General features: G+C 56.6%; 1 protein-coding gene across 1 annotated transcript; it reads left to right on the top strand.

Annotated features, from left to right (window-relative positions):
• Nucleotides 1–240: 240 nt before the first annotated feature.
• On the top strand, nt 241–14,541 carry RTN4RL2 (reticulon 4 receptor like 2). The gene is made up of 2 exons (XM_089914808.1): nt 241–6,230; nt 13,144–14,541. Exons 1-2 carry the CDS (start codon nt 5,775–5,777, stop codon nt 13,891–13,893), a joined length of 1,206 nt encoding a protein of 401 aa, XP_089770934.1. The 5' UTR covers nt 241–5,774; the 3' UTR covers nt 13,894–14,541.
• The last annotated feature ends 794 nt before the right edge of the window (nt 14,542–15,335 follow it).

Raw genomic sequence — 15,335 nt, 5'->3', positions numbered from 1 at the left:
AGAGCATCCTGCCGAGGCGAGCGGGGCGCCCCTCCGCCAGGGCGCGAGGGTGGGGCAGTAGTGGGGGTGGGGGTAGCCTGGGAGGAAAAACGCTTAGCCCCGGGCCCCGCCCCCGCCCCCAGAGCTGCCGGCAGGAGCCGCGCACCCGACTCGGAGCCTGCTGGGCTGTGCGGGGAACTCGTGACCGAGGGGGGACGCAGGGGGCAGGCGGACCGGCCCCGGGGGGTGGGGAGGGAGGCTCAGGTTCTGCTGTCCCGGCTCCACCTGCTCTGGGGGACGCCGAGGACTCGGGCCGGCTGGGGAAGCGCCGACTCAGCAACTTCTCGTGCCCCGTGCCTCAGCACTTTCCAGTCACCAGGGAGGACGAGGGATGAGGGTAGGGGGCTGTCCGGGAGGATGGGGGAGCAGAGGGAGATCCAAATGGCCCTCCGCGGTAGGACGGATGGAGGGCGCTAGAAAAGGGATAGTTTCACGAACTGAGTGACGGACAGACAAGGGTGTGGGCCAGAGATTGGGGGTGGGGTGGGGAAGGGGTAAGAAGGAAGAGAGCGGAAGATGGAGAGAGCGGTCAGGGGAGGGCGATAGGAAGGCGGGGGAGGAGGAGGAATAAAGGTTAGACGGGAAAAGCTTGGAGGGAAGTGAGACCCTGGCGAGGACACAGGAAGAGGGAAAGAGAGAGGAGACCAGATTAGGGGAGGGGTGGGGAGAAGACCAGGGCCAGGGACCCAGAACCTGGCGGTGGGAGAAATAGGAAAGAGAATGAGGGCTGGGACCCTAGGGATGGGGAAGGAACGGGGAGTGAGATCAGAAAGCCAGAAACCAGAGGAGGATGGGGATGGTGGACAGAGATGGGGTGTCAGGAACAGGGAAAGACGACTGGGATGAGCTCTACGGTTGGGGATGGGAAACCAGAGATAGGAGAGGGCCTGGGGTTGAGCAGGATGGGGATGGGGGCTGGAAAGGGAGGAAAGGAGGAAGGAAGAGAAAGGGGAGAGGGAGAGAGAGAGAGAGAGAGACTGGGGGGGGCGGCCTAGGCATGAGACAAAGAGACTTCTGGTAACCACTTCCACGTGGGAAGCCCTCCATTTCCAAAGCGCCTGCCTGTCACTTCCCTTCTTTCAGGGAGTGGCCAGTGGGCCAGACCCTGGGCTCTGAGCTCAGGGCCTTGTGGGTGGCTGTGAGGGGGGAGAGGGGGAAGACATTCAAGCGGGGTGGCAGCCTCCGAGGGTGGGCGCCCTGGCTGGCTCCATGCTGCCATTTATATCTCTGGGCCCCGTCGTGGGATCCTGCCGCCGCCGCCACGGTGGCTGCTTATTTTGGGGTGTTACATTCTGGCAGAGTGAGAAGCTGTTTGCAGCAGCTCTAAACCTCCATCACCCGCGTCAGTGCCTCCCCAGGCCCCTGCGTCACTGGTATCATCACCACCTCCGTTCTGTTCCGCGGCTCCCACCTCCTCAAGCCCCTGCCACCTCAGCATCTTCCCGGCAGGCCCAGCCCTTTTGGGTGTGGAGCTGTTGCTTCTTGTCTGGGACCCTGTGCCCCTCCTTCAAAACCAGAGGCCTTGACTCTTTTTCCAGGGAGCACTTTTCCTGGGGCCACTCTGCCCTGAGGGTTGGCACCCTGTTTCCTGCCTCTACACTGGGTCCATCTGCTTCCTTCCCAAGTTTCTTCTTTCACAGGGATCTCTGGACTTAATGGTGGCTCCCGGGCTGAGAACTTTGTGAGCCTTGGTGCTCCAGGATGATAGCCCAGAGTCCTTGACAGTGGGCCCTCAGTGAGTGGATACTTTTTGGCTCTGGGCACCTTAGTCTTCTGGGATCAATACCATGTTCTGGTCTCTCTCCGTTCCCTCCCCTGGTCAGTTCTGGCCACATCTTCTGGACACTGGTCATCTCTTCCTGACTCCCAGGTGGGCCGTCCCCTAGAACAACCACAGCCTGGAGCCCAGGAGGGGAAAGTTGGAGAGAACCTGGGTCCTTTACCTTGCCTTGACCCTGAATAGCCAAACAGAGCCGGTGTCATTGCTGGCCCAGCCCTGTGCACCTGGGTGCAATTTCTGTCCTCCCTTTACCCCACCCCGAGCGCAGTAACTCTCACACTCGGGGGTGGTGTCTGTGGATGACGTGGGGTCTCCCAAAGAAAGGTCAGAGAGTTCCTTTTGACGTGCACTTGTCCAATCTGGGTTCCACCTTGTACTAGCTGCATGACCTGAGGCAACTCATTTCATGTTTGTGAGCCTCCCTCCCTTCTGCAAATTGGGAGCCATAAGATTGATCTCACTGGGGCTATGTTATGTTGTATTCTATGCATAAAGACATGTACAAATACAGTGGCTGGCACACAGTAGGTGTTTAATAACAGATGGTTTCTGCCCATCCTTGCTCTATGCTCCCCTGCAACTCTAGCCATCACCCGCTGACTTGAGAAAAAAAAAAAAGAGGATGGATGGAATGAGCAGAGAGGGTGGGGAGGCTGTTAGAATCGGCCCAGATAGTAGTGGGGGCATAAAATGAAGCCTTCGAGAAAGATAACCCAAGGTGGATTGACAGAGATTTGGTCAGGGCCTGGGCTGCGCCCTCCGAAATGAACTCTTCCCCTCTTCAGTTCTGTGGTGTGGCCTGTGAAATAAGGGGTTTGCTCTTGATGGCCGATGAGGTGTCCCCCACCTTCCTGCTCTGACACTCTGTGCATCTTGACCCCGTCTTTGCCAGGGATTCACAAAATGGGGGCAGGGAGTGGAACCGTGGTCCTCAGGGAGAGAGGGAAGACCCGGGCCTGGGGGGAAGGAGCGATGGTGAAGAGCCAGGAGAAGCAGGGGGTGGGGAGGCAATGGTGGTGGGAAGGAAAAGGGCACAGGCTGGGCAGGGGCTGAGGGCGGAGGAGGGAGAGAAAGGCTCAGCTCACCAGGCCCTGCTGCCTCTGCCCAGGAGCACTCCAGCCAGGCCTGGGGGCAGAGCAATCCGGAGCCCCACCTGCCCCTCCTCCTCGCTTGCTTCCAGTGAGAGCCGCAGCCTGAATTATGGATGAGGCTCCTTGGGTTACAGCTGCTTTGCACGGCAGCAGCGAGGACCAGAAATGGCAACAGAGTCACTGTTACGCAGCAGCTGTCACAGAGGGGCCCCCGCTCAGGGTCCCCCCTCAAGGAGCCCGCAGGGAGCGCCATCTCGGCCTTGGGGAGGTGGGCCATGACGGGGGGAGATATGGGGGCAAGAGGGAGGGGATGTGGGGAAATAAGAGAGAAGCCCCCTAAAGAGGGCAAGCAGGGGGCCAGGGAATTGTGGGCTAGAGGAATGAGTGGGGCCCCTGCCAGCCCCTGCTGAGCTCGGCCTCCAGGCTGGAAGAGACCCTGGTGCCAGGGGACCGCCTCCTGACTCCGGAGCCCTCTGGGATCACGTGTCCTTCCCTCTGTCTCTCCTGGGTTAACAGTTGGCCCTAGAGGCTGAGGAAAGAGCTCCATAATCCTTGGAGGGCTGGCAGCCTTCTGAATGAACACCCTGTGAGCTTGAGGATAAGGGGTGGGATTAAGGGATCAGAGAGGGATTTGGCTTTCTCTGGTGTCAAGTCCTTGGGGAAGCGAGCTCAGAGGGTGACTCCACCAGGAAGGGAAGTGCTCTGGCCAGTCATCAGGAGACTCCTTTCTAGTCCTTGCCCTGCCAATCACGTTGCTGTGTGACCTTGGGCAAGTAACTTTCCCTCTCTGAGCCCCAGCCATCACCTCAGTAGAACCAGAGCTTGAACCAGATGAACCCGGAGGATTTTCCACCTCCAAGATCTCCTGTTCTAAGCCTCAAACCTCAGCCCTCCTGAAACCCACCCAGGGCTCCCTACAGGGCTCTCGCACCCCGCCCCTGCCTGGTTGGGTTGAGGGGTGAGAGACATGCTCTTCCACCCAATGTGGAAAAACTCGGGAGGAGAAAGTAATCGTGAAACGCCGCACGGGGGAGGGGTGAGAAGGGCCGAGAAACGCGGAGGTGGTGTGAACGAAGGGAACAGCAGCCGCTGTGTCACCGAGTATTACATCACACCCAGCCTACACACGCACGGGGCCCGGCACTCACACACACGCGGAGGACCACCGGCACACGCTTGCGCGCAGCGGCGCGGGGAGGGGCCGGGACGCTCGCCGTGGGCCGGGTGGCGTGGCGCCGGGGTCCCCACCCTGCGCCTTTGCGCTCCCCCGCGGGAGGAGGCACAGCCCAGCTTCCGTGATGTCCGCGCCACACGCGGGGCCTGTCGGTGCCATGTGCCCACCCCGGGCTCAGCAGCACTTCATGTAGAGGGCACCCGTCTCCCACGCGCATTCACACACAGCAACCTCTGACACCGGGCGTCAGTGAAAGTCACGGAGCCCTCAGGGTCTGCCCTGAGGACCCAGGATCTCAGGTCCTCGGGTCCAAGGGCAAAGGTCTTCCACTGCCTTCGCAGGCCGTAGCACACTGTTTGGAGCAGAAGGTGCTCATTCCATGTGTGCCCAGAGAATGACCGCCGGGCTTTTGGAGTGCAAAACCCGCCAGATGAAAATCCCGAGACTCATCCGGAAGTCATGATAAAGGGCAGAGGTCAAGCTAGTTCCAGCCCAGAACCTGCATCAGCTACCCTGAGGGTCAGAAGGCCAGGGGACAGGGATGGATGAGGGGCCCCAGAGCCCCTGCTATAGCTCAGGGATACGGAGGCCTAGACACGGCTCTTTAGCCCCCAGGCCCTTGGGCCTCCCTGGGCCTGCCTCTCCATCTATATCACAAGAAGGCTGGATCACGGCCCACCTTCAAAAGTTACTTTGAAAAAAAATTATTGTTATGTTTTGGCCGCACCAAGTGGGATCATAGTTCCTCAGGGATCAAACCAGTGCCCCCTTCAGCGGAAGCGCAGAGTCTTAACCACTGGACCGCCAAGGAAGTCCTGAAAAAGAATTTTTAAGTGACTTTGAATGAGAAGAGCCTGGGGTGTAAAATGCAGATTCCTGGGCTGTTCCCCCAGGGATGCGGATTCTGCACAGGCAGGGCCCAGGAAGCAGCATTCTTTCCAGGACCCTCTGATGCTTCTGCTGCAGGTGGCTGGAGACCCCCTGTCCCGTGGTTCCTAAGATCCCTTCCAGTGTGGAGAGATGAGGGAGGAGGGCTGTGCTCACCAGTGGGCCAGCAAGACCAGACCCCGGAGGCAGCCACAGGGCGATTTTACATGGGCCTTAGATTCACAGAGGGTCTCAATTTAGTGCCACCTGTTCTCAAATGGAGTCAATTTTGCTCCCCAGGTGATACTTGGCGACGTCTGGAGACATTTCGGTTATCATAGGTTATCATAACGGCAGGGGGAGGGGTGTTACACATCTAATGGATAGAGGACAGGGATGCTGCTAAACACCCCTATATAGGACATCGTTGTACAGGACTGCCTCCAACAAAGCACTGTCCAGCCCAAGTCTCAAGACCAAAGTCATGGTCAAACCTACCATAGTGAAAACAGGAATGAAAGTAGACGCTCACTCATCAAACAACTTTCAACCTATCACAGTGCTTCCTACAATGTCCTCTTGGCATTTCCTTATTCTTTAATATACCAGGAGCCTCCAAAAGCGGAAGTGGCCACGGCCTCTCGCGACTCTGAGGTTGCACCCAGAACCCCCCACCCAAGCTAGAAATGAAAGGCTCTCAGCAAGGGTCGCCTTAGGGGTGGGTGGGCCCGGCCCCTGGCTGGCACTCCCACGCTCGCAGCCCGCCCAGAGAGATCTCCCCCGCGCCCTCCCCGCAGGTCCCGCCCCGGCCTGCCTCCTGCTGATGCTCCTGGCCCTGCCCCCAGCTGCCCCCAGCTGCCCCATGCTCTGTACCTGCTACTCGTCCCCGCCCACCGTGAGCTGCCAGGCCAACAACTTCTCGTCGGTGCCGCTGTCCCTGCCGCCCAGCACGCAGCGCCTATTCCTGCAGAACAACCTCATCCGCACGCTGCGGCCCGGCACCTTCGGGCCTAACCTGCTCACTCTGTGGCTCTTCTCCAACAACCTCTCCGCCATCTATCCGGGCACCTTCCGCCACCTGCAGGCCCTCGAGGAGCTGGACCTCGGCGACAACCGGCACCTGCGCTCTCTGGAGCCCGACACCTTCCAGGGCCTGGAGCGGCTGCAGTCGCTACATCTGTACCGCTGTCAGCTCAGCAGCCTGCCGGGCAACATCTTCCGCGGCCTGGTCAGCCTGCAGTACCTCTACCTCCAGGAAAACAGCCTGCTCCACCTACAGGTGAGCCGGCCCTAGCCCGGCGCGCGCGCGCTCGCGCGCGCACGCACACGCACACACACACACACACACACACACACACACACAGGCACACATAGTCCTCTTCTGCTTCCCTCTCTCCCTAGGGCCTCTCGGCCCCTCTGTCCCTGCTCACCCTTCCCGCCTCTGTCTCAGCACCTCTCTCTATTTCTCTGTGCCTTTCCTAGGTTTCTGTCCCTCCCACTTTCTCCAGGGGCTTTTCTTTATTTTGTCTCCTGCATCTTTCTCTGTCACTAATACCCCACCCCCCATCTGACTGCCTCTGTCTGTCTGTCTCTCCCTTTCTGTCCCTATCTGTCTCGCTCACTAACTTGCCTCCCCCATCTGTCTCCCTCTGCCTCTTCTGTCTGTCTCCCTTCACACGCCCACTCCACACACACACCCCCATGTCTGTCTGGGTGTATGTGTGTGTCTCTTTCTGTGATCTCTCCTTTCCCCCTTGTTTGCCTTCCGGGGACTCTGCCTTTCCCCAGGCAGCCCAGCCCAAAGGGCTTCGTGGCTGCTCTTCTCACCCACCCCCATGCCCTCCCGCAACACGGGGAGGTAAGCAAGAGGGCGGAGCCACTGCAACCGGTATCCCATAGAAGGTCCCACCTCTCTCCACCTCACTGGGTCGCGGGACAAGGGGAAACCCTACCCTTTCTAGATTCCGTTCCCCAAACCTACCCCCCAAATCTGTTGTCTCCGTGCAACGGGTGAAGGGAAGAAGGGGTAAAGAGCTGTTAAGCAGCTGGAAAACGGATGCTCTGAAAACGGAAGGAATAACAGTAATTGCTATTGTTATTATTGATCTAAATATTGGTTATTATCGTCGTTATGCTGACTGTTTGACAGTCAAATCCTCCCATTCTATTTCCCCAGGAAGCAATAACACACCCTCCAAGCCACTCTGGGAGAAAATTCTCCCTTGGCTACACAACCTCTGGATATCCAAACTCTCCCCTCTCCCCACACCAACCTGGAAGGCACTTCCTCCTCCCCGTCCCAGGCTGAGGCCTAACTGGTGGATTTGATGCTGATAATTATAACAACAACAATAGCAATAATAATTTAACATTCATTGAGCACCCAGAATGTGCCTGGTGCTGAGCAAAGGGCAGCGAACAAACCAGACGAAACTCCTGCCTTCGCAGAGAGCATTCTAGTGGCGGGGAGAGACAAGACGTATCGTGTACAGTATGTTGGGAAAATATGTTGTGTGTTATTATTATTGCATAAGTAACGATAATAATAGCCCACTAGCACTTAGCAGGCACACTGTCCGTCAGGCGCTGTGCTAAGGACTTTACAGGTATCAACTCTGCCATTTACAAGTGTGTGGCATTTTTTAACCTCCCTGAGCCTCAGTTTTTCCATCTGTAAAATGGAGGTAGCCATAGCACCCACCTTCTAGGGATTTTATAAGTGTCAAGTGCATGAATAATTTGGAAAGCACTTGGAACAGCACTTGGCATACGGTGGGCACGCTATAAATGCTTGTTACGATACTATTTTCAAAAGAGAAACAAGCCTCATTTAACACTGGTGTCAGTGAAATGGCCCATCTTGGACCCTATCCTGAAGATATGGGTCAACTTCAAGGATTATGCTGAGACCATGGGTGGGTCCCAGAACACTCCCTCCTGTTTCTTCTTCCTAACTTTGCACCTCACGGTTTCCGAAGTGTGCTCAGTCACCTCATTTCTACAGCCCTGTTGGGAGATTGTTTATACTCCCTTACAGATGAGGAAGCTGAGACCAAGGGCCCCAAAGTCTCTTAAATCATCGTCCGTGTGCCTGGGGGCTTAACGTGTTCTCAGCGTCACGTCAAACCTCACAACAGGCTGGCAGTAGGGATGGTTAGGGGCAGTGGGGACAGAAAATGAAGTTTCTGAGGCCACACAACCAGGAAGAGTAGTCTGATGACACTTCAGGCCGTTTTTATCATTCAGAACTCTCCACTGGGGGCTGACCAGGTGCAGGGGGAATGGTACTCAGAAGGACAGCAGAGCAGGCTCATTTTTGAACGCACATATGCTTTGTTTTGGTTTGCTTTTGGCTCCACTGCGCAGCATGTGGGGTCTTAGTTCCCCGACCGGGGATCAAACCCACGCCCGCTGCAATGGAGCGCGGAATCTGAACCTCTACACCACCAGGGAAGTCCCTGAAAGCACCTGCTTTGGAGTCTGCCAGACCTAAGTTCAAATCCTGGCTCCTATACGGCTCTGGACAAATTACTCATTAAAAATTACTCTTTCCATTGCCATTTCCTCATCTGTAAAATGGCAATCATGATAGTAATTAACAATAATACTTACCTAAGAAGCTTTGTAAGGATTAAAGTTTAGCAGAGGGCCACATCAATATATGGGCGCTGTCATTATTATTGTTAATTATTACCAGTAGTGCAACAAGCACTACTACCGAGATCCTGACCTCCTTATCAACATGTATTAGTTGTTCAGGTTAGGAATCTGGGGTCAGCAGGCCTGAGTTTGAATCCCTGCTCTGCTATTTTCTGACTTATTTAACGTTAGACAAGTTGCTGCCCCCTCTGAACCTCAGTTTTCTTATCTTTAAGATGGGAATAATAAAAATAATACCTTCCATAAAGAATGGCTGTAAAGAGTAAGTGAGTTCAAAAAAAAAAAAAAAAAAAAGAGTCAATGAGTTTGTATATAAATCACATAGTTAAGTGCTGAATAAATTTTGTCGTCATTACCTGACCCTCCATCACAAATGGCAGCCAGGGCCTGGGGTCAGGAAAGACCTGGGCAAGGTCAGTGGACACTGACCTCGAGTGGACACTGGGGTCTTCTGAAATGGGAAGTGTTGGTTCTGCACACCCCTGGCATGAATGGTAGGAGGCATCATGGGAAGGAAACATCTTCACAGCTGGTCCTATATAGAAGAGAAAGAAAGAGACAGCCTCTGCCTGTGAACTGCCTGGAGAAACCAGGCTGGGAGATGTCACAGGCAGGTGCGGAAGCACGCGGGCCAGGCTGAGATCTGCAGAGCGCAGGTGTGACCCAGGATGCCACCGGGCCTGCCCCGAGAGGAGAGATCTGGAGGAGGCAGGAGGACCACAGCTTTTCAGGATAAGGAAGGTAGAAATGGGAATGGGGTAGAGTGGAGGTTCTCACAGACTGTGCGCTGTAGGCCAGGCACTGTGCCAGGTGCGTTCATCACAGATTCTTACTGAGCATCTACTATATGCCAGGCAGTGTTCTGGGTGCCAGGGATTCAGAAGTGAACAAAAACTGTGTCCCTGCTCTTCTGGAGCATATTTCCTACTGGAGTGGAACCAGAAGATGGAGGCACCTCTCTTCTAATTGTTAGAGCAGCCTGCACGGCGTAAAAGCGCAGTCTTTACATTCAGGCAGATCTGATTTGCTCTGTGGCTTTGGGCAAGTTACTTAACCCCTCTGAGTCTCAGCAGACCCATCTGTGAAATGGAAAAAAATGACCTGTAACTCAGGGGTTCGTTGTGAGGATTAAAGGAGATGCTGCTTGAAAGGGGTTTAGTGTTTCCAGTCCAGAGTAAGCATCATTTCCCCCATTCAATGGCTGAGGACACTGAGGCTCGGAGAAGTTAAGGCGCCCACCCAAGGTCACCCAGCTCGTAAAGGGCACAGCCTAGAATTAGCCCAGGTCTGTCTGACTCCAAAGTGCAACCGTTCAGAGCTCTGTCTCCGGAGTTCACGTCTGCCTTCCACTACATACTGGCTCTTGAACTCTAGGCCAGTCACTTGCCTTCTCTGAGCCTCCCTCTCCTAACCTCTGAAAGGGGGAGAATAATACTATCCGCTTCACGGGGCTTCCCTGGCGGTCCAGTGGTTAAGACTCCGCGCTCCCAATGCAGGGGGCATGGGTTCGATCCCTGGTCAGGGAACTAAGATCCACATGCGCAGCCAAAAAAAAAAAAAGATTATCTGCTTCATGGGGCTGTGATGATTCGGTTACTACATGGGATCTGTGCAGCACGGAGCCTGGCACGTGGCAAGAGCTCGGTTAGCCAGCTGCTGACGCAAACGATGGCGATGATAACCCAGCGTAGATCGCTGAGCGCTGTGAGTGGGGTGCCTGGCGTGGAGCAGGCACTCAGTACAGCTTTCCTGAATGAATGAGGTACATTCCAGGACTCACTTGCTCATTAATATCAGATGGGGATGGATCGTAATGATCAACGATCTCAAGTCCCTTGTTTCACAGATGAAAAAAAAACGGAGGCTCAGAGAGGTGCCCGGAGCTGCTCAAGGTCACAAAGCCCAGCAGCTCATTTGACCAGTGCCAGAGACTGGATGGGAGGCTGGAGGAAGGCAAGGTTAAGAACAGGATGCTGTCCAGGGAAGGGGGCAGGGATGCTGCGTTGAGGTTCCAAATGGCTTCCGAGAGCTGTGAACCGGCCAGGGGGAGGTGAGGGAAATGTGGTTTTCAAAATGGAAGAGGATGACTTTAACAGACACTCTCTGCCCAGAGGGAGGGCGTGATAGGGAGTGTGGTGGGGGAGGGGGAAGGCTGTGAAGGTCAAGAGTTTATTAATGCACAGAGAACCATTTTAGAGGAAGGACCCGATCTGAGACCTGCAGCCTAGGAAGTGACAACAGGATCTGGCCACGGCGTGGATGGGGGTTGGGGGAATGGACCCCCAGGCTGAGGCTCAGAGCAGGAGGGGCAGGACTTTTGCCAGGGGAAGGAGAAGGAGATTGGAATCAAGGAATCCTGTAACCCCAAAACTGGGGCTGTAGGTCAAAGGTGCCTGAATTCCCTAGCATCTCTGAACTTTCGGTCTTCCCTTCCTGACTTCCAGAAGTCCCCAAAGTGCCAATTGCCTCTGCTCCCTCTATACCCCACCCCACCCCACATGTATCCTTTGACCAGGTACCTCTGGGTGTGTCCTACTCTTGCTGACACTCCATTAAAAAGAGAAACCCTAATTAGGTGTTTGAGTGGAAGGGATTCAGCCCACTCCCTGGGGGGGCCAAGAAGAAAAGGACAAGGACACCAGGCCACGCTGGGCCGGGCTGAGGCCACGGACGTGCGGGGAGCCCTCCGCTGGAGACCTGAGCTGGGCATGGGGCCGTGGCAGCAGGAGGTGGAGAAAGCTGGTGTCACAGGCAGCCGAGAAGGTTGAGGGGGACGGATCTCAATGTGGCCAAGAGGAGGGTTCTTGGCAGGCTCAGTTCCTGTAGCAGAGAGGGCGGAAGCCAGATGGGAGGGGGCGAGAAAATGCAGGAGCACAGGAAGGCGGAGGCTGTGAGTGTGGGCTGGGAGTCAATGCCCTCCCCCCACCTGAGAGCCTGAGACCAGGCTCCTGGGTGAGGTGGGGGGATCATCTCCCCAGACAGGGAAGGGTGGGAGGGGCACCGCCAGGAAACAGGAATCCAGGGTGAGCTGGCTTGAGCACAGAGGATGCCCCTGTCCCCCAGAACCAGACCCCCCTGGGTCTGCTGACCACAGTGATGTCCTCCACAAGAGGGGCTCTGGTCCCCTCCGTGGCAAGGCCTTCGTCTCTCTGCGGAAACGTAGGCTGGGCTGGTGCGCCCGAAAGCGCTAACTCCCAACCCTGGCTGGCCACCGCCAATACCTTAAAGTGCAGCGCCAGCCCCCTGCTCTCTCCCCTCCGTGGAGCATACCCACTCCTCCACTCCCCCGAACCACAGTTCAAGGCCCTTCCAGCACTAATATGGTCTGATTCAGAGACTCCCCAGCCTTGGGCAGGTGGGACAGCCCCTCTAAGGGGACAGTGATGCAGGGCATGGGGCAGCAGTCTTCCTTCCCCTCCCCTGCTGCCTCTGTGCGGGTGGAGCTGATATGGTCCCCTTAATGTCCCAGCCCAGTAGCAGAACTTTGGGGTCCCAGGAAGCTCTTCTATTAGAGGAAAATGGATGGGACCTAATTCTAACTAAGACACTATTGTCATAATAACCACCATTTATTGATGGTGGTCTGTGTGCCCACCGGGTACGGCATCCTTACAGGATCTCATCTAACCCTCCCTCAGCCTGCTGAAAGAGTTGTTCTCTGAGTTACACACACTGAGGAAGCTGAGGCTCAATAAGGCTAAATAACTTGCCCAAAGTAACGCAGCTGGGAAGAGGGCAAGCTGGATTTGAGCCGGGGCTCTGCTGACTCCTGAGCCTGTGGGCTTCATCACTGGACCGAACCCCAATGTGCCAGGCCCTGTGCCCGACACTTCACCCATCTGATAGGTATGGGGATTGTCTTCTTTAATCCTCAAAACAAACCCAGGGGGAGGTACACTCACCTCCATTTTAATGACGAGGAAACAGATTGCTGGCTTGGCCAAGTTCACAATAATGGCTAACTCACAGAATGCCCACCACATGTATTAACACATGTTGTTTCATTTCATCTCCACATGTTACAGGTGAAGAAACTGAGTCATAAGGATACTGAGTGACTCGCTCAAGTGTCAGTTAATAAGGCCAGGATTTGAAAGTCAGGGAGTCTGAAAGTCTGCATACTTAGCCAAATCAGAGGTTCTCATTCTCCAAGTGTGGTCCTCCCACCAGCAGCATCAGTACCACCTGGGAACTTGTAAAGACGTGCAGAATCCCCCCCCCGCCCCCGCGCCCACCCCTACCCCCGCTCCAAGACCTGCTGAATCAGAAACCCTGCGGGCAGGGCTCAGGGATCTGCAGGGGATTCTGATGCACCCCCAAAATTTTAAGAACTATATTGCGTTTCTCACATTAACCTCTAAATAGGTTAGAGGAGGCAGGATTAGAACCCAGGACTCTATGAATCAGAAGGTCAAACCCCTTCTGTTCTACCACAATGCTCCCCTTCTTTCCCAGATTTCTTCGGTGCCTGTCTCAGAACCACTCACCACTCTTCTTCTCTCCCCTCCGCCCTCCCCCCCGCCCCCCGCCAGGATGACCTGTTCGCGGACCTGGCCAACCTGAGCCACCTCTTCCTCCACGGGAACCGCCTGCGGCTGCTCACGGAGCACGTGTTCCGCGGCCTGGGCAGTCTGGACCGGCTGCTGCTGCACGGGAACCGGCTGCAGGGCGTGCACCGCGCGGCCTTCCGCGGCCTCAGCCGCCTCACCATCCTCTACCTGTTCAACAACAGCCTGGCCTCGCTGCCGGGCGAGGCGCTCGCTGACCTGCCGGCGCTGGAGTTCCTGCGGCTCAACGCCAACCCCTGGGCGTGCGACTGCCGCGCGCGGCCGCTCTGGGCCTGGTTCCAGCGCGCGCGCGTGTCCAGCTCCGACGTGACGTGCGCCACGCCCCCGGAGCGCCAGGGCCGCGACCTGCGCTCCCTCCGCGAGGCCGACTTCCAGGCCTGCCCGCCCGCCGTGCCCACGCGGCCCGGCAGCCGCGCCCGCGGCAACAGCTCGTCCAACCACCTGTACGGGGTGGCCGAGGCCGGGGCGCCCCCCGCCGACCCCTCCACCCTCTACCGAGACCTGCCAGCCGAAGACCCGCGGGGGCGCCAGGGCGGGGACGCCCCCACCGAGGACGACTACTGGGAGAGCTACGGCGGCGAGGACCAGCGGGGCGAGCAGACGTGCCCCGGCGCTGCCTGCCAGGCGACCCCGGACTCCCGCGGCCCCGCGCTCTCGGCCGGGCTCCCCACCCCTCTGCTTTGCGTCTTGCTCCTGGTCCCCCACCACCTCTGACTGCGGTGCTGAGACTGAAGAGGCCGGTGTGTCTCGCTCCCCCTCTTCCCTCATCCCCATCCCCATCTGCGGCTCCGGCCCAGTCCCCGCCCTCTGGCCCTGCGGCCTTGCTGCCTTCTTTCCGCTCCCAGCTCCTCTCTTCCCCTGGGACCAGGCCACCTCTCCCTGCCTCCCAGGCTGCTGGCTTATGGCAGCCCCAGGAGGACACATCTGGTGGCTCAGCCCTGTTCTCCCCAACTCTGGCCGTTAACCCGTTCCCATCCCAAGGCTGGGGTGGGCACCCCAGGCAGCCGCTGACCACTTCTCCCAGTGCCCACAGTGGACTCGGGAGGGGCTTTGTCTGCAGAGCATCTTCCACCAGCAGAGCCTTTGGAAGCTCCCGGGAAGGGAGCCCTGCCCAGGAGCCCTTTGGAGGGATGCTTCAGTCGGGGCCAGGCCAACCCTAGGCCCCTGCTTATCCTAGCACCCCTCAACCTCCCGACACTGGAGAAATACTTTTCTCCTGTCTACCTTGGACACTTTTTAGGGTGCCTGGAGAGAGCTTTCCTCTCCACCATGGCCCCTGTGTGGTGAAGATCAACAGAAGTTGTTTGGGAAAAAAAAAAATTTATTAAAAAATTCTATTATTTTATCTTCTGTAAGATTTGTTGGCTCAGGTCCTCAAAAGTGGGAGGAGGGCTTAGAACCATCAGGCTTTCAGGGCCAGGAGGGTTACAAAAAGGGGAACCATTTCATGCTATCCAAGTGCTTCTTGCTGTTTTCCCATGACAAGAAGCTGAAGCCTCAGGAACAGGGTTGTGACCCTGGAGTCCCAGGCAGGACAGGTGAAATCTGATAGCCAGGAGTGGGTGCTAATGGCACCTCACCTCCTCATTTGTCCAGGAGAAGCAGCTACAGACGACCCTGAGTTGTCTATGCCTGAGGAGCTAAGCCTGGGGAAGGCCTCCAGCCTGGCTAACCGTTCTCTCTGAGGCTCTGTTCCTTCAGGAAGGGAGAGCAGTTCCCTCTTTCCCCTGCAACGAGGAGTAACATGGACAGCCGTGGTCACAGCCAGCCCAAACATGACTTTGGGTAAATCTGAGAAAGGCACCTCTTCCTCAGGGGAACCCAGCCCCATACCACAGCAAACAGAGCATAAGGCTCACACTTGCCCCCTCACCTGATTGCCCTTGTGCAGTGTACAGCCTGCACAGCTGTACACAGCAACCTTGTAGACAGATGGTCTCTTTCCCTTGGCTCCTGTGAGGTAGAAGTCATCGGGGAGGAATCAGGTCAGAGAAGCAGTTCTCCAAGCAGGTTAGAGGAGAAATCAAGGGGCTAGGGTGATAAGAGGGACAAGAATCCCAAGCTGGGGTGTCTTGCTGGCTTGAGGTATGATCAGAAGCTTCATCTTTCCAGTGTGTGGAGGAGAGGCTGGGGAAAGGGAAGAGCCCTGGCTAAGA

Source organism: Delphinapterus leucas, chromosome 7 (assembly GCF_059928025.1).
Source record: "Delphinapterus leucas isolate spDelLeu-1000000601 "Yukka" chromosome 7, BTC_Dleu_Yukka2, whole genome shotgun sequence".
Classification (NCBI taxonomy): Eukaryota; Metazoa; Chordata; class Mammalia; order Artiodactyla; family Monodontidae; genus Delphinapterus; species Delphinapterus leucas.
This window is presented reverse-complemented; position numbering and strand designations above follow the sequence as displayed.